The sequence below is a fragment of the Manis pentadactyla genome, chromosome 2 (genome assembly GCF_030020395.1).
Source record: "Manis pentadactyla isolate mManPen7 chromosome 2, mManPen7.hap1, whole genome shotgun sequence".
Lineage (NCBI taxonomy): Eukaryota > Metazoa > Chordata > Mammalia > Pholidota > Manidae > Manis > Manis pentadactyla.
The window spans coordinates 46,354,269-46,372,022 of record NC_080020.1 but is presented as its reverse complement, the minus strand read 5'-3'; the positions used below and the strand labels follow the sequence as shown (position 1 = coordinate 46,372,022).

At 42.5% G+C, this 17,754-nt stretch overlaps 2 protein-coding genes across 2 annotated transcripts in view; both read right to left on the bottom strand.

The window, feature by feature from the left end:
• Positions 1 to 851: 851 nt before the first annotated feature.
• BNIP1 (BCL2 interacting protein 1) lies at positions 852 to 16,476 on the bottom strand. The gene is made up of 6 exons (XM_036884838.2): positions 16,268 to 16,476; positions 14,239 to 14,331; positions 7,867 to 7,958; positions 5,541 to 5,642; positions 4,608 to 4,726; positions 852 to 1,482 (listed from the first exon to the last, which is right to left on the bottom strand). Exons 1-6 carry the CDS (start codon positions 16,349 to 16,351, stop codon positions 1,286 to 1,288), a joined length of 687 nt encoding a protein of 228 aa, XP_036740733.1. The 5' UTR covers positions 16,352 to 16,476; the 3' UTR covers positions 852 to 1,285.
• CREBRF (CREB3 regulatory factor) overlaps positions 16,409 to 17,754 on the bottom strand; it is a 59,770-nt gene continuing 58,424 nt past the window's right edge. The window contains exon 10 of the mRNA XM_036884832.2: positions 16,409 to 16,544. The gene's annotated coding sequence lies outside the window, so the exon portion shown is untranslated. The remainder of the gene's footprint in view (positions 16,545 to 17,754) is intronic.

The window sequence follows — 17,754 nt, the reverse complement described above, 5'->3', positions numbered from 1 at the left end:
GTTCCTAGAGGTGGCCTCCCTGGGGAAGCCCATCGATCAGTCAGACAGAAGCTGCACTTGATACTTTACATTCTTGTTTGATTCTGAAACTGACTCTACAAGCATGTATATGGACTATCACCCCCACTTAGAGGTGGGGAAATTGAGGCTTAGTAATATGAGGTAACTTGCCTGTTGTCATATGTTCCATTAGTAGTAGAGTCAAGACTCAAAACCAACCTTTTGAAATAAGTTCAAAGCCCATGCTCCCTCAACCTCCACATTACCCCTCGAGGCCCTCTGGGGCTATAAATAGTCGGGGAGACTGGGGTTTCATGTGCTGGGTCAGCCAGGCCTGTAGCACAAGGAGACACTAACATCTCCCAGCCTGGCCTAACCCAGGCCCTACTATCCCCCAGGCCTCAATAGAACTCACGCCCAGACAGGCCTCAGCTTATCACCAGCTTCACACTTTTGGTTATATTTAGCTCTAGGCCTCAAGAGAAAGACATGGGCTTGCCGCTGAGACACTGCACACCCCCAGGCCAGGCCAAGCCAGGCTGCTATGCATGGAAAGAGAAGAATATCTGCCTCAGCCTTTTCACATGTTGGGAACCACCTCCAGTGGACATTATTTGCACTCTCTTTCCTTAAGGGCCTGTGGGATCTTGTTCTTGATCCTTGAGAGACAAACCACAGCACTTTACCAATATATCTGTAATGGTCAGCAGTGTCTGCAATACACTGCATGTGATTATTGTTAAATAATTCTTTGTTGAATGAACAAATAATCTAAATTCATGTCCTAGAAATCTGAACATCAAAAACAGGCCAGCAGATTCCAATAGGGATACCTTACAAAACCAACTGCATTTCATGCTATTACATACAGTCAAGTTTATTCAAGGAATGGACATGAGTTTTCATCATCCTGCAACCCCTTCCCTCTCCCCTCCACCAGATCGGGCATCAGGCCACAGCCAGAGAGGGAGAGTGAGAAGGAACATCAAACCCAGAGGCTGGCCTCTGAGTGCCCCACGTGGCAGCCACCCACACTGTTTAAGGGCTCTTGGAGTCCTGTGTCCCTGAAGGCACCGTGAGGACAGGCTCCCTCCCCTTGAGCTGCTCACCCTTTACAAGCCAGCCACTTGCAGAAACCAGGGGAGCTGCATCTCCATCCAAACTGCTAAGCAACTAGAGCGGACTGTGGGGAATGGGTCCATTTGGCAGCCTGGGACAGAGCTCAGAGGCATGGATGGATCCTCACCCCGGAGCTTAAAGGGAAAAAGCTGACAGCTCGCAGATCTTACAAAAATGGAAAGAGCCGCTTTTTTACAATATAGAGGACTGTAGCAAGAAAAAGGGCCAGGGCAAGGAAAATGAGAAGCTTGTCCGTCAGCTCTCGGCGATTATATTTTGTAATGAGCTTCCGTCCCAACTGGATGGTCCCCGACATGGACTTAAATTCTTCATTTGCATCCAGGATAGTCCGTGAAGAATTTACTGAAATAAAAGAGGGAGGGAGCCTGACTCAGAGACTATAGAGCACAAAATTCAAAGACTTTGCTTTCTGGCTGGGTTACCAGGAAAAAACACTGCACCCTAAAGAAAGTTCCTCTGAGCCAGAAGCAAAGAATATGAGTAGAGAACACTCCGGAGGAGCAAAGAACAAGGATATACAGGGAAAAGCACTCCCCCAGGTCCCATCAAGCACAGAGAGCAATGAGGCTTGTTTATATACACTGACACAGGGCCATCACCAGAAGACCTCCACAGTGGACATCATAGGGAAAAGGGCAGAAGAGGGTTCCTTTCCTTACCGCCAACTTCAGCCTTCTGAGGGAGGCAGCACTGTGGAGAGAACCAGCCACAACCCTAAGGCAGGTGATCGTGGTCAGGCACTTGAGGTCTGGGTAGGCACAGAAGCTGGGTGGCGCTAGGTCTTGCCACCTCTGAGGAGCACCCTGCCAGGACACCTGATGGTCAGATCTGCTCTCAGTGGGATCATGAAAGGTTGGGCTGCACCCTACCACAAGCCCTCACACATACAAGTCCTTCAGTTCTGGGACAATGGTTGTAGGTTTAAAGATATGACACCTGTGCTCAGGCCACTGTGTGAAACCTAAGAAGAGGCACACATCCCTTAAGGCTCCCTGTGCCTAGGTGTCAAATTTACTTCTGAATATGGATATCTGGGCCTAACACTTGGGTAAGAAGGTTTACCTGGCAAGAATCTCCTACAAAGTTTAACAAGAACATCGACAGGATGAAATGTATCCTTAAGTGGAAAGGCAAGGTGTGAAAAAGCGTATGTGCAATGTTCCTATTTACGTAAGAAAGATGGGGGGGATAAATAATATTTAATTTGCTTGTGTTCTACATGCTTGGAGAATCTCAGAAGGACATAAGAGAACTGGTAACAGTGGTTGCCTCTGGGGAGTAGAGCTGGTGGCCAGGGGCCAGAGGGAGGTCAGCAGGGAGCACTGTCTTTTTGTGTTTCTCTTGTCCTGTCTAGGGCCGCGCAGTCCAGTGCGGCACAGACACAGGGGGCACCTGAGCACGTACGATGTGGCTGATTCAAGCGGAGATGTCTCTAAGTGCAAAATACACACATGCTTTCACAGACTTAATATGTAAAAAAAGAAAAGAATGTGAAATATCTCAATAATTTCTAATATTAACTGCATGCTGAAATGGTAAGTTTTTATGTAATGCATTAAATAAAATATGTTATTAAGATTTATTTCATATGTTTCTTTTTCACTTTTTTAATGTGACTATTAGAAAATTTAAAGTTACAAGTGTGACTTACTTTATGTTTCCATAGGACAGTGCTGGCCTAGACTTTCTTCCTTAACCATGTAATAATACATATTATCTTTTTACAAAATTAAAAGTTAAGTAAATAAAAGAAATTATCAGAGGAAACAGCAGCATTTATAAAAAGACAGATATGGGAGAAAAACAAACACTTGGATAACAAAAGTCCCTGTCAACCCTCTTTCTCCATGTCTGCTGCCATTTCAAAAACCTAAGTTTAAGACCCTGTTAAGTAAAACATAATAGGCCTTTCTTTTTAACTTTATATTATAGAGAATTTTAAACCATCACAAAGTAGACAAAATAGTATCATGAAGTACCATGTCCCATCACCTGTACCCAAGAACCTCCAACTCGCTGGCAATCCTGTCTCCTCACTACCCCCACCCAATTCCCCCATTTCTAGAATTTTACAGCAAATTCTAGACATCATATCCCCAACATGCTTTTTTAAAACACTGTGGTCCTGATAGGCTTTTAAATCAAGCTGAGTTTGTAAGCCATATGGAAAAGATTAGATTAAGAACTACATTCTTTCTTTAGTAGCTATCTCTGCTAAAACCTGCACCCCAAGAACAATCCTCAGCACCCCAGAAAAAAAAATTAGCATCTGTGAGCCCTTCTCATCACTTCAACATATCATCAGTTTCTGATATATGTGTTGGGGTGGGGTGTCCTGGCACCTGCATCAGAGCAGAAAAGCTCTTGACCCAAAGGCCAGGTGGTCTCTTTCTCACATTCTCTAAGGCTCCCCAGCACACACTTAGAGGAGGTAACCAGCTGAGCCTAAAGGCCCAGGTAAGTTTCAAACACAGGGAGTGTCCTTGGGAATGAGCTGTTTGCTTTCCTTTTGCTTCTGCCTGTTTGAACAGTACCCTGGAAAGAAAAGTGGCTCAAAATTACAAACAATTTTTAGGAATGGTATTGGTATTGTAGTTTTATTTGCCTTTTGTTTCAAGAGTCTCTTGTCTTTTAGAGATACATAATGAGACATGTATAGATGATGCCTAGGATTTGCTACAAAGTAAGCCAGATGGGGCACAGGTCCAGAGCTGACAATTGTTGAAGCTAAGTGACGGGTCTGTGGGATTTCCTTGCCATTCTCTCCACTTTTGTCTCTGTGTGAATCAAAAGTGTTTCACGGCATAAATTCTTTTCTGTTTTCCTATATGGAGGACCCTAGAAAGGGCCAATGCTCTTCTACATTATAAGGGAGACAAGATGGAAAACTACTGGCGAGAACCGGATGGTCTCAAGCAGCTTCTCCTGTGGCCGCTATTTCCTTTAAAAGGGCTCACAATAAAAATGACACTGGGGAGTATAATTGTAAGCTGAGGTCCCAGCAGACTAGTGGGCAGCCAGTGCACTAAACATCTCTCCAGGCAATGATTCCCAAACTGCCTGCCTGGTCATATGCGTCCCCAGAGCCTTTGATAACAAACAGACTCCCAGGCCCCCTCCCCTAGTCCTGCTGGCTCCCACTCTCAGGGGAGGGCCTGGGGATCTGCTTTTCACACGAACCCCTGGGAGTACTTCTGCTGGGGAAACATTCTGACAGGTGTATGTGGATCTTCTAGCACAACTCTTAAAAAAAAAAAAAAAAAAAACCCCACCACCAACACAAAGAAGTAAGAGCGGCATGTCTCAGGGTAAGACCAGCGTCAAAGTGAGAAGCCACTTGAGTGAGTAAGCATGGGGGCTGTCGCGGGGGTAAGGCAAGAGGTGGAGGAACCCAGGGCAGGTGCTAGGACTAGGGTTCTGCAGCCAGAGTTCCAGGGAGAAGCTTCCTCCCCCAGGCCCAGCTTTACCTAGCGTCTGCATGGCTTCCTCGCTCTGCTGGACTTGCTGCGACATCATCCTGCTGATCCCCATGAGGCTCTCTGTGATGGCACTGGATGTTTGCACCAGGCTCTCTTTGGTGGTTTTCCTTAAAGTCCAGAGTGGAAAGGAATGTCAACAAAAGCCTGGCTGCAAGAAAGCCCCATATTCAAATGAGATCCCATTTTTAATCTTCCAAATTAGTACATATTTTTTAAGTGCTCATAATCAAGGCTGGCAAGAGTGTACCGAGGCTATGCTCTTGAAGACTGCTAGGAGAATGTCACCTTCTATACACCAGCTTGGCAGAATGTATTAGGAACCTTGGAAATTCATACTCTGACCCCAAAATCTCATCTTTGGAAATCTCTCCAATGGAAATAACAAAACATGGACAAAGCCTCATGTTCTAACATATGCCCTGGTGTGTTACTTACAACACTGAAAAACTAGAAATGTAAACACATACAAACGAGATTAGTTAATACAAGGGAATACTGTGTCCTGTTAAAATTTCATTTAGAGAGTTTTTTCAAAAGACATGCAAGTCTTTAATACATTATAGCAAGTGCTATAATACTAAATGAAGAAGAGTAGGATACTAAATTTTATATGTGGTACAATTCTGACTTTGTTAAAAACATATGGAAGAAAAAATAATGGGAGGAGGCAACATTTTTTATACTCAGTTGTGAGTAATGAGATTATGGTTTATTTTCATTTTAAATTTGCATTTTTCTTATTTTGCAAATTTACTACAAGTAAGCATGCATTTCTTTCATACTTTAAAATATATTACATATGTAATAAAATTAAATGCCAATTTCATGCTGAAACAGAGGGGGTTCCCTACAGTGGATTTTACACTTTGCCAATTGCTATCTATCTATTGTCAGAGCCCAGAAAGACAAAAAGACAGATACCTTTGCCTTAAGAGGTCTCCTCCCTGGAGAAGTTCTGCTTTCTCTAGATTGTCGATAGCAATTTTGCAAGTGAGATTAGCTTTCCTCCATGAGGTCTGATTGCTGGAATCATAAGGTCATGGGTGAGTTTCCGGTAACCCCACCAGGCCATCGGTCAGTTCAGATCCTTCCAGCATGGGAGCGATGGGGAAGCCTCCCAGGTGTGGTCCACAGTCTATCCCCGCCTCCTCCAACCGCCTCCTCTCGGCTGCCCTAGCAGCTGCTCCAGCTCAGGCCGTTAACACCTCTCTTTGGCCCCTCATGCTCTCATACTGCCTGCAGCTGTCCCTTTCCCTGCAGGGCAGCCAGAGGGAGCAGTCTGACTAGGGCACATCTCGATTTACAGCTTGCAATGACTCCAGATTTCAGGTAACATCCACATCCACCATGGACCACGAGGCCCTGTTCTGTCAAGTTATCTGTAATACTTTTTACCTTGTGTACTGGTTAGTTCTGTTCCCTGAGAACCGTGCCTTACTCATCTTTGTATTACCAGCACCTAGAACAACAGTTTCTGGACTATTAGCTATTCAATCATATGTGTTGTAGAAGTAGATACATCAGAGAAAGACAGTTTTCCTCAAAATTTCTCTAAGATCTGCTGTTCTTTATGTACCTCAGGCCAATCATGGATAAAACAAACACACTGTATTGACAAAGCCTGGTTTGACATGATTTATTGGCATTCCTTACCTGATCTCCCTTACAAAAGACATCTCAAATTTGCTGAACAGCTCCCTGGAGTTAGAAGGGCAGCCTTTATTGATGGACTATAAAAAAGTTAATTGGGCCCCTCAGAGAATCAAACTCATGTGCTAGAGTTCCTACACAGCTGGACAAGTCAATTGTGCGAACCACTGAAATGTAAAAAGTCAAATGTAGAGTACATGAACTACTAGCATGGTTTTGTAATAGCATCTCTATGCTTAACATCTTCAAATGACCTCACTGATGCCTGACCAGCATCACCTTGCCATTTCACAACTGATATTTAAAAAGAATTAATTACATCTTCAAAGTGTTAGCAAGGTAGTTCTGGGCCCTGTGATGCAGAGATGAATGAGGAACAGCGGTTGCCCTCAAGGGGCTCACATTTACTGGGAAAAAAGACAAGCAAACAAGTTTGCTGTAGGGAGTGAGAAGCATGATAACCCAGTGAGCACAGTGACTGTTTCAACACACAGCAGCCCAAGTATTAACTCACGGCCTCTTCTCCTCTCCCCAAGAACTCCACATCATGAACGTCCATCCTCAACCTTAGACTCATGCTGAGCCGATTCTGTCTGGTGTAACTTACTGTACTTTGTAAAGGAGTCCTCTTTACTTGTTTATAATTTGAGTAGCGCTGGTGTCCTAGCGAAGCAAAAGCCATTGTGAAACCAAGCAGCACGACTGTGCCGAGCACTGTAACACTTGGTTGCCACTCTGCACGTCCCTTCCATACATTACACTAGCCTCCACCTTGCCCCCATCTCCTCATTATAAACACAGCTGCTGTCGGTGAGGAGGATGCTGGAGAAGTACTTACATCAGAAGCAAAGCCATAGACAAATATAGACCTGGCAGAGTTAGACCAATTGAAAAAGATAAAGAGAACACCTAGGTAGGTGATGACCTAGCAGGGGCTTCAAGACAATGATCCAGCTCCCAGGGGATTGGGAGAGTTGATGGAGCCCTCAAATATTTTTGCAACAACCCTCTTTATGATTATGGTGCACAAGTCAAATGTGAAGAGGCAGGCACTGTTTCACACCATCAGACAATTTTGTTGGAAAAGTCCCTCAGTTCAATACCGAGAAACAGCATGTACCTTCAGTTATACAATCAAGGATTAGCACACAGCTGCAGTAACCTCAATTTTACTTAACATATGTAAGCTTATTTATATTTTTTGTTTTGTTTTTTAAGATAAAGTTCCCTTCTAAACTTTATAAATTTTGGTCCATCCTAAGTGGTTTACTTTAAGTGGACTTTTCTGGTATCAATTATCCTTACATAAAATGACCTTGTATTACAAAAGGAAACATTTTTGGGTTTTGTTTTAAAAATATAAAATACAGTATAATGTTAAATATGCTTTCATAAACTATGCACAGTTCTACCTACCAAATAGCTCCTGCTTCTCTCCTACTCTGACAATCACTCTGATCTAGAAAGAACATTCAGTTTGTGCACAAATGACACAATTAAGTCATTACTCAGCTGTATTAGGCAAAACCATGCACAATTCTCCCAGGGAACAAGTGACCCAGCAGAGGACAGTGGCAGGAGGCCAAGCCCCACCTACCTGAGCATCTGCTTTTTGTGATTCTCCACTTCCTGAAGCAGAACTTGCTTCTCCGACTCTTTGTCTTGCTCTTTAGCAGACTGCTCAAGCTCCTATGGAGCAAAATAACTCTGTATTAAAATGATTTTAAAAACCAATGTAAAAACTGAAGAGCACTTCTATTTCCATCTAGAGAGGTCATACATAAATAGCACTTGCAAACCCTAAAACAGAGCACCTAGGGATGCCAAGTAACAGAGAAAACCTCCTTTTAAGTATATAGCTGTGTTTGCAAGAAAGTAAGGACATGAAAATCTATATGCTAACAAACTGGGTAGCCTAGAAGAAATGGACAACTTTCTAGAAAAATACAACCTTCCCAGACTGACCCAGGAAGAAACAGAAAACCTAAACAGACCAATTACGAGCAACGAAATTGATTCGGTAATCAAAAAACTACCCAAGAACAGAACCCCTGGATCAGATGGCTTCACCGCTGAATTTTATCAGACATTTAGAGAAGACAAAATACCCATTCTCCTTAAAGTTTTCCAAAAAATAGAAGAGGAGGGAATATTTCCAAACTAATTCTATGAAGCCAGCATTACTCAAATACCCAAACCAGGCAAAGACACCACACACACCCACAAAAAAAAAAACTACAGACCAATATCCCTGATGAACATAGATGCAAAAACACTCAACAAAACATTAGCAAACCAAATTCAAAAATACATCAAGAGGATTGTACACCATGACCAAGTGGGATTCATCCCAGGGATGCAAGGATGGTACAACATTCGAAAATTCATCAACATCATCTACCACATAAACAAAAAGAAGGACAAAAACCACATGATCATCTCCATAGATGCTGAAAAAGCATTCGACAAAATTCAACATCCATCCATGATAAAAACTCTCAACAAAATGGGTACAGAGGGCAAGTACCTCAACATAATAAAGGCCACATATGACAAACCCACAGCCAACATCATACTTAACAGTGAGAAGCTGAAAGCTTTCCCTCTGAGATCGGGAACAAGACAGGGATGCCCACTCTCCCCACTTTTATTCAACATAGTACTGGAGGTCCTAGCCACAGTAATCAGGCAACACAAAGAAATAAAAGGCATCCAGATTGGTAAGGAAGAAGTCAAACTGTCACTGTTTGCAGATGACATGATATTGTACATAAAAAACCCTAAAGAATCCACTCCAAAACTACTAGAACTAATATCTGAATTCAGCAAAATTGCAGGATACAAAATTAATACACAGAAATCTGTTGCATGCCTATACACTAATGATGAACTAGCAGAAAGAGAAATCAGGAAAACAATTCCATTCACAATTGCATCAAAAAGAATAAAATGCCTAGGAATAAACTTAACCAAGGAAGTGAAAGACCCATACCCTCAAAACTACAAGACACTCATAAGAGAAATTAAAGAGGATACTAATAAATGGAAATTCATCCCATGCTCTTGGCTAGGAAGAATTAATACTGTCAAAATGGCCATCCTGCCTAAAGCAATCTACAGATTCAATGCAATCCCTATCAAAATACTGACAGCATTCTTCAACGAACTGGAACAAATAGTTCTAAAATTCATATGGTACCGCAAAAGACCCCAAATAGCCAAAGCAATCCTCAGAAGGAAGAATAAAGCAGGGGGAATTATGCTCACTGACTTCAAGCTCTACTACAAAACCACAGTAATCAAGACAATTTGGTACTGACACAAGAACAGACCCATAGACCAGTAGAAAAAAATAGAGAGGCCAGATATTAACCCAAGCATATATGGTCAATTAATATATAATAAAGGAGCCATGGATATACAATGGGGAAATGACAGCCTCTTCAACAGCTGGTGTTGGCAAAATTGGACAGCTACATGTAAGAGAATGAAACTGGATCACTGTCTAACCCCATACACAAAAAGTAAACTCGAAATGGATCAAAGACCTGAATGTAAGTCATGAAATCATAAAACTCTTAGAAGAAAACATAGGCAAAAATCTCTTGAATATAAACATGAGCAACTTGTTCATGAACACATCTCCATGGCAAGGGAAATGAAAGCAAAAATGAACAAGTGGGATTATATCAAACTAAAAAGCTTCTGTACAGCAAAGGACACCATCAGTAGAACAAAAAGGCATCCTACAATATGGGAGAATATATTCATAAATGACAGATTCGATAAGGGGTTGACATCCAAAATATACAAAGAGCTCATGCACCTCAACAAACAAAAAGTAAATAACGCAATTAAAAAGTGGGTAGAGGATCTGAACAGACACTCCTCCAAAGAAGAAATTCAGATGGCAAACAGGCACATGAAAAGATGCTCCACATCACTAATCATCAGAGAAATGCAAATTAAAACCACAATGAGATACCACCTCACACCAGTTAGGATGGCCAACATCCAAAAGACAAACAACAGCAAATGTTGGCAAGGATGTGGAGAAAGGGGAACCCTCCTACACTGCTGGTGGGAATGTAAATTAGTTCAACCTTTGTGGAAAGCAGTATGGAGGTTCCTCAAAAAACTCAAAATAGAAATACCATTTGACCCAGGAATTCCACTCCTAGGAATTTACCCTAAGAATGCAGGAGCCCAGGTTTGAAAAAGACATATGCACCCCTATGTTTATTGCAGCACTATTTACAATAGCCAAGAAATGGAAGCAACTTAAGTGTTCTTCAGTAGATGAATGGATAAAGAAGATGTGGTACATATACACAATGGAATATTATTCAGCCATAAGAAGAAAACAAATACTGCCATTTGCAACAACATGGATGGAGCTAGAGGGTACTTTGCTCGGTGAAATAAGCCAGGTGGAGAAAGACAAGTATCAAATGATTTCACTCATCTGTGAAGTATAAGAACAAAGCAAAAACTGAAGGAACAAAACAGCAGCAGACTCACAGAACCCAAGAATGGACTAGGGGTTACCAAAGGGAAAGGGACTGGGGAAAATGTGTGGGAAGGGAGGGATAAGGGGAAAAAGGGGTATTACGATTAGCACACATAATGGTGGGAGCAGGGTATGGGGAACGCAGTATAGCACAGAGAAGACAAATAAGTAGTGACTCTATAGCATCTTAGTACGCTGATAGACAGTGACTGTAATGGGGTATGTGGTGGGGACTTGATAATAGAATCTAGTAACCACAATATTGTTCATGTAAGTGTATATTAATGATACCAAAAATATATAATAAAATAAAATAAAAATTTAAAAAAAGGAAGTAAGGACAATCGACCCCAGGGCCTCAGAGTGCCAAGGTGACCCCGAGCCGGAGCTGTCGGCCTGTGAGTAATGTGTGCTGCCCTGTCGTGGGAGCTGCACTCCTGCAACTAGGGCAGGCCCTAAATGAAAAGGCAAAACAATTATTAAATAGGAGCCCACTGATCCCATTCTTAGATACCACGGGACTCTCAAATTACTATACATTTCTAAATGCTCACTCTCAATTTCCACACCTATGTCATTATAGACTGGTAGCAAACAGTTCGAGGGTTCTAAAGCCCATGAAGGCACAGAAAAATGAAGTGTACCACGTGAGGCTGAGAATTGGAACCAAGAACACAGCACATCCAGGACCCACAAAGGGATACACCTTCAGTGAAAAGGTGAACTAGAAACGTATGTTAACCACCACAAACAGACCACAGGGAAGCTTGTCCTTTCTTGCTGTGGGCTCCGGCTACAGGGATACAAAGTGTCCCCCCTGAGAATTTATAGCCACGCTGCTACCCTCACACTGATCTGGGGTCCAAATTCATCCTCCCTGAGTGGTTTGAGAACATCCTGAGGAGAAATTAATGTAACAAGTGCTCCCATCCTTGTGATCATTGCCGGACACCTGGCAGAAGCAAATGCAAAAGCCTCAGAAGACTTGCTTTCATCCCAGGCTGCACCAAAGTCCCACAGATAAGGCCTGCTGAAGAGGACTGCTCACAGCCTAGAACAGGCAAACACCAGGAAACAAACGGCCCCCAGAGCAAGGGTCAGCAGACATAACCACCAGCAGTCTGAGACCCCAAGAACTTAAGATGGTGGAATTTTCAGACAGACTATAATTAAAGATGTCATTGTATCTCAAGTCATATTTTTATGTTGACAGATAAAACAAGTTCCAGTTTCAATCAAACTACTGATGCTAAAACATCAATGTATTCACTCATTTATATACTAATTTGTTTACCTACTAATTTGCACATGCTGGGCAGGAACAAGTGTCCATACCCACCATTTCAATAGCTCAGAGGTGACTTCCAGTTTATGGCCCCAGATATTGCTGAGGCAGAGAAAAAAGAATGAGAATTGGAAAAGTTTTGCAAATGCAATCAGTTAATTATTTGCATAATTATCTGTTTAAAATCTAGATTCTCTACCAGAACGTAAACTCTATGAAAGCAGGGCCACATCAAGTGTTCACTACATAGATCTACTGTGCCTGGCACATATTGGGCAGCAAATCACTGAATGGAAGAATGGATGTATGGGAAGGAGAGAAGGATGGTGGGATGAAAGAAGGGAGAAGGGTATAGTTTCCTCATGAAAGGTTGCCTGGAAGTTCTGTCACAGAGAACCAGAGATAGTTCAGGAAGAAAAGAAAGGGGTAAAGTAGTTCTAAATTTCCAGCTTGTGAACCACATACTCAGACACTCAAGCAGATATTTACATGCAATCAATGCCCAACAATTACTATGTATAGAATACCTTATTTTGAGGATATCAGGCCAATTCTAGTATCATACAAGCTTGTTGCAAATACACAAAAAAGTCATTCGTATAAGAGCTGAAAGCATCTAACAGAAATCTTGTATATATTTCCACACATGAATGTTTAGGAAATGCAGATTAAAACTGGGGTGGGGTTATTTACTCCCTCATGTGCTTACAAGGTTCTTAGTAGGTGCCAGGGATATACCAGTGCTTGAGGAGCTGATGATGGCAGAGAAGGACATAATCAATACGTAACTACACTGGTGAGGTCATTGTAATTAGTGAAGGAAATAAACACTGGGTGAGCATGCAGATATACAGAAGGAATTTGGAAATACTTATACTTAAGGTGATGGGTGTGGTTGGAGAGTTGAAGTCATCTGAGTTGAAGACAGGTCTTTTAGGGAATAAAGGTCTTTTAGCTGTAAAAAGCAAAAAAATATAGAAGCAGTCCGCATAAAGGCCCTTTGATACAGAACTGACTAAAAAACTTACGGCTGCAAAAAAGAATGAGGAAGCTCCCTAATAATATGGGAAGATTTCCAATACATACTGTTAAGTTTAAAAGAGCGGTGCTTTAACATGTTTCCATTTAAATGATAAATGGAAAGAAATAAGAAAATATATTTGTTTTTTTAAATATGTGGTTAGAGAAACTATGGGAAGACACATCAGTACCAAAGGTGGTTTCCTGCTGGAGAGGAGAACAGAGAACAAATAAGGGGCATAGAGAGACTTGTCACTGCATGCCAGTATTTATACACATACACACATACACAGAAAACATGAAAGCAACAGCCTTTCAAAAAAATCAAAATGATTAAATCAGTGCTAAAGAACGAAGCAGAAAGAGATCAACTGGGTTCAGTGACATTGCTGAAATTCTAAAGGGAACTCCTATGACAAAACCTGCACTTTCAAAATTGCCCTTGGAAATCCCTTAGGAAGGCAACACACCAGACAGACACCGTTTTTCAGGGTCTAAACGGCCCATTTTTCAACCAGCTTTGGAACAGACTCTTCTTCTGTTAAGCAACAACAGAGAGTATGGCCATGTCATAGGAAAAGCACAAGGCTTTACACCCCCAGTACCTCATGTAGTGAGACCAGGGCCCTGAGAGCCACCCAGGGATCCATGCCACACATCTTCCCCTCTGAGGGCACAGCAGCAGAAAAACCTATGCTATTCAAACTGGTACTTCTTGCTCTGCTGTTTTTTGAGACAGCAAATACCATAGTTGAATTCAGGAGTGTTATAATGTGCATATGATGTGACTGGAGACTACAGATACAGAAAGGAAGAGGCTGGGAAAAGCGAAAGCAGAGGAAAAAAACCCCTGAGGACACTGGTGATTGGTTGAGGTGAATGGGTTGGTAAGAATGGTAGCAGAGAGAAGGTAGATCAAGTGACCTCATTGTTTTGAAGTTGAAAAATCCAAAGACAACGGTGTCCATCCACTTAACACAGCTGGCCATGCTCTGAATTCAAAGTTTCCTCATTTTTACCTGGTGAGCAGGTTAGTACAGTTAGCTTCACTGTCTAAACATTTACTAAAGAACTTCTGAAGCACAGGTTAGGCCCAGAACCCAATCCCCTTCATTGTTACCCATTCTCAGCATCTCGGTTCTGCAGCTACTGACCTGTATTCTGTGCCGCAACTGTTGAAACTTCTCTTTCACTTTAGTGTTCAGTTCAGTAAGTGTGTTTAATGGTCCTGAACAATCTCGAATATCCTAGGAGATATTGAAGAGATGAGGGGGCCCTTTCTCAAGGCAATGAAATGAAATGACACCATCTGTACAGTGACTTGGCTCTGACCACACCTAAGGTTGGCCTACCACTATGATTCATCCTAATCTTTGCTGTTTACCTCTGCAACAAAAGCAAAAACATAACAATTTACATTTTTCACATCCTTCTTTACATTAATTTTGAGCAGGTAATATAAAAGCATAGAAAGAAACACAACTCTTTGTTGACTTATGAGTTCCTAAAGTTTAAATGCCACCTGGCCAGTATAAAGACTTAAAACAGCTTATATTCCAACAAGAAGAGACATCCAAAAGCAATACAATAACTTTAGATCTTTCCAACTTGAAAATCGGCATGCTAAATTCCTGCCATCTATAACAAAATTAACTTCAATCCAATTTTACAAACCATCTATTATAAATCACAGTTTTTACAGACATGTTCAAGAGTATATTTAGAATTTGTTTCTGGACATTCAGAATTTCTGGGGACAGGTTTTAAAGCAGGCCCTAGAGCAAGTCTATGTGGGTTCAAATATTCTGGCTGTAGCAATTTCTTAGCTGTGTAACCTTGAAAAAGTTACTTGAGTTCTCTGTGTCCTGTTTCCTCATCACACTACCTCACCTCATAGGCCATATATATATATATACATATACATATATATATATGTATATATATACATATAAAGCACTTAGCAGAGAAGCTGGAACATAGTAAGAGTACAATCAATCCAGTATAATCAATCTTTCTCTTTAGCAGTAATGAGAACCCAAACATCAGAGAGTACAAATAGGGGGCTCAAGCAATTTAGATGATGAGAAAAGGCAATTTCATCTGTATGAATCATAAATTTATTTTTCTAGAATTGGCCCAGAAGTTTTGCAGCTTATACATAAGAGAAGCAAAGTTCAAGAAATCTAAATATTGGCATCAAGTTTCCTCATTTGTTCTCTTGCTTACTCATTAAGTCACGCTTCCTTGCACAAAATGATAAACCACTAATTTGGTGTATTTTGCATTTGGTTTCCATTTTCCTTCACTTTTTGTCACAACTAGTTGCAATACATCTAATGTTTAATAACCTTTGTTGTAAATGGAAACGACTTGCCTAAAACCAAGGTTTAAAACTCTTTGGTTTCTTTTTGCTAAACTCAAGGAACAATTTCCATATTCCTAATTCTTGCCTATGCCAACTGGTTTCTTGCACTAGAGACTTCTCTACCCTTGAATTGGCTTAAGGCAAAGCACTTCAATCACCTCATCTTTTAAACGGAGTTCAGAGTTAAGTCCCTTTCCTAGGCTGACATTTTCTGTCTAGGTCCCAGATTTGCCGCTGCCTTCTAATCAGGCCTCGGCAACCTTACTCGATTTCCTCATTTACAAAGTCACAACTACTGCCCTGGTTACATTTGTTTCACTAACTGCCTCCGTTACTAGGTGGCCTTTGGCGCCACTGAAGCACCAGACCCAGCGGAGTTGGTCGACAGGGGGCGGGGCTAGTGGCCGGCAGGAGGCGACAAAATAATCGGAAGGGCGGTGTCAGAAGGCGGAGGCGGAGCCAAACAGGGTGAAAAGTGTGCTGCGAGGTGGTCTGGGCAGGGCAACGAGCAGGAGTGTGTGTGGGAAGAGCCAAGCGGGGCCGAAAAAAGGGAAGCCTAATCGGGCTGGGTATATGGGGGTGTCCCGGGACAGGGTGAGCCAACGGCAACTGGCTGGAGGATCAAGGCCAACGGTCAAGGGGACGGGACCAAAGGGGACGGGCAGCACGGGAGTAGCCGGTCATGGGTCGAGGCGAGCAACCTCGGAGACTTGACCAAGTCAGGAAGCTCGAGACTGAGACAGCTGAGCTTACAGGAGTCAGCAGAGCTTGGGTTTGGGGCCCTTGGGGTTTAGGGCAGGGGTTCCGGGATTTAGTACCTGGATAAGCGCCTTCACCTCCAGGTCGAATTTGACAATCTCTTGGTTACAGATTCGGACGTGGACGTCTTGAGGAGGTGCCATGTTGGGGACGTCGGCTACGGGCAGCGGCGGTGCCCAAGTTTAAGCGCGTTTTAGCATCGCCTTCCTTCTTTCCCCGTCCGGCTGGCGGCAGCGCCCCCTAGAGTCCGACCTGAGGCGAGCGAGGGTGGCGGCTGCGAGTTGAGCACTTTCCCTGAAAACGTGCGGGAAATAAGCCTCACCCGTTCTTGGGGTCCTAAAGAATTGGGAGGAAAAGAAGAGGGAGTTATCAAGAGCGTTTTAACACTGGTGTCTCCCCATCTGCTGCCTATCAGCCACTCTAATGGCAACATAATTTTCGCAGAGAGGGGAAAAAAAAGATTGGAAGGTAAATATCAAATTGGGATGTCTCTGGAAGGTGGAATTAACGATTTTTAAATATTCCTTTTAATTTTCTTGTATTTCTCATTTTTTTTACAGTGAATATATATGATGAAGTAGAAGAAAAAATAAATGTTATTACTTTTTTAATATATGGAATACATGGCTGGTAGCTTAGAGGACCTCCTGTCAGTGCACTACATGGTCACAGAGGGATTTTCTCAAGTGCACAGCTGACCAAGTCACTTCCCAGCTTACTCCCCGCTTTCCCTGGCCCTGAGCGGTTCGCTTTTGTGTTGAATTTATTAAATTACGTCGCTGGAGTAGTGTTGATGGAAATAATTAAGAACAGCCCCTCAAGAAATGGTGGCACTTCATTTTATTTTCAGTATTAAATAGTCCATGTCTCTTAGCTGGTCCTCAAGGCTATCAGACACCTCCTTGGATTCCTCAAGCTCTTTTTGGATCTGTAGTCTTGGAATGTGCTGTTCCCTCTTGGTAGATGCTTTTCTCCTCTGGCCCCCATCCCATCTGCTCTTGTTCAATACAGCAAGCATAAATGGTGAGGACCTGAGTACTTAGCTGTGTACTTCTAATCCTCACCAACCACCCTTAAGATAGGTAATCCCCCGTTTTACAGATGGAGAGGTGGACTAAAAGTAGATCGAGAGAAAACCAAACATCCCTGCCCCAAGGTTAGCCAACTTGAAAGCGGCAGAGCCTTAACTGCAAGACACATCTTCCCTCAAAAACCAAATGTGGCTCCTTTGTTAGTGTTGTACAAGCAGGGCTAGGTGATCACCCATCCGTGTTCCTCTAACACTGTATACACACCTCTTGAAGTAGTCATCGCCTCCCTGCCCCTAACAGAGAGGCAGTGTACTGCAGTCGTGGGAGTCTGCCCTGCTTGAGTCCTGCTCAACAGCCCCCTTCACGTCTATCTGCCCCAGTCCCCTCAGAGGCTACCACAGGATTGGCTGGAGGATTAAATGAGGTAATACACAAAAAGCACCAAGCACAGTGTAGTACTGTGGTACATGCTAAGAACTCGATGAGAATTAGCTGCTATTACATTGCTGACATTT

Excerpts from the sequence above, each read along its gene's own strand:
- BNIP1 (XM_036884838.2), bottom strand. The coding sequence starts at position 16,351 with ATGGCACCTCCTCAAGACGTCCACGTCCGAATCTGTAACCAAGAGATT. Across the intron at positions 7,959-14,238 it reads AGTTGCGGCACAGAATACAG|GAGCTTGAGCAGTCTGCTAA; the intron begins GTCAGTAGCTGC and ends TTTGCTCCATAG. Across the intron at positions 5,643-7,866 it reads CACAAAAAGCAGATGCTCAG|CAATCAGACCTCATGGAGGA; the intron begins GTAGGTGGGGCT and ends TTATGATTCCAG.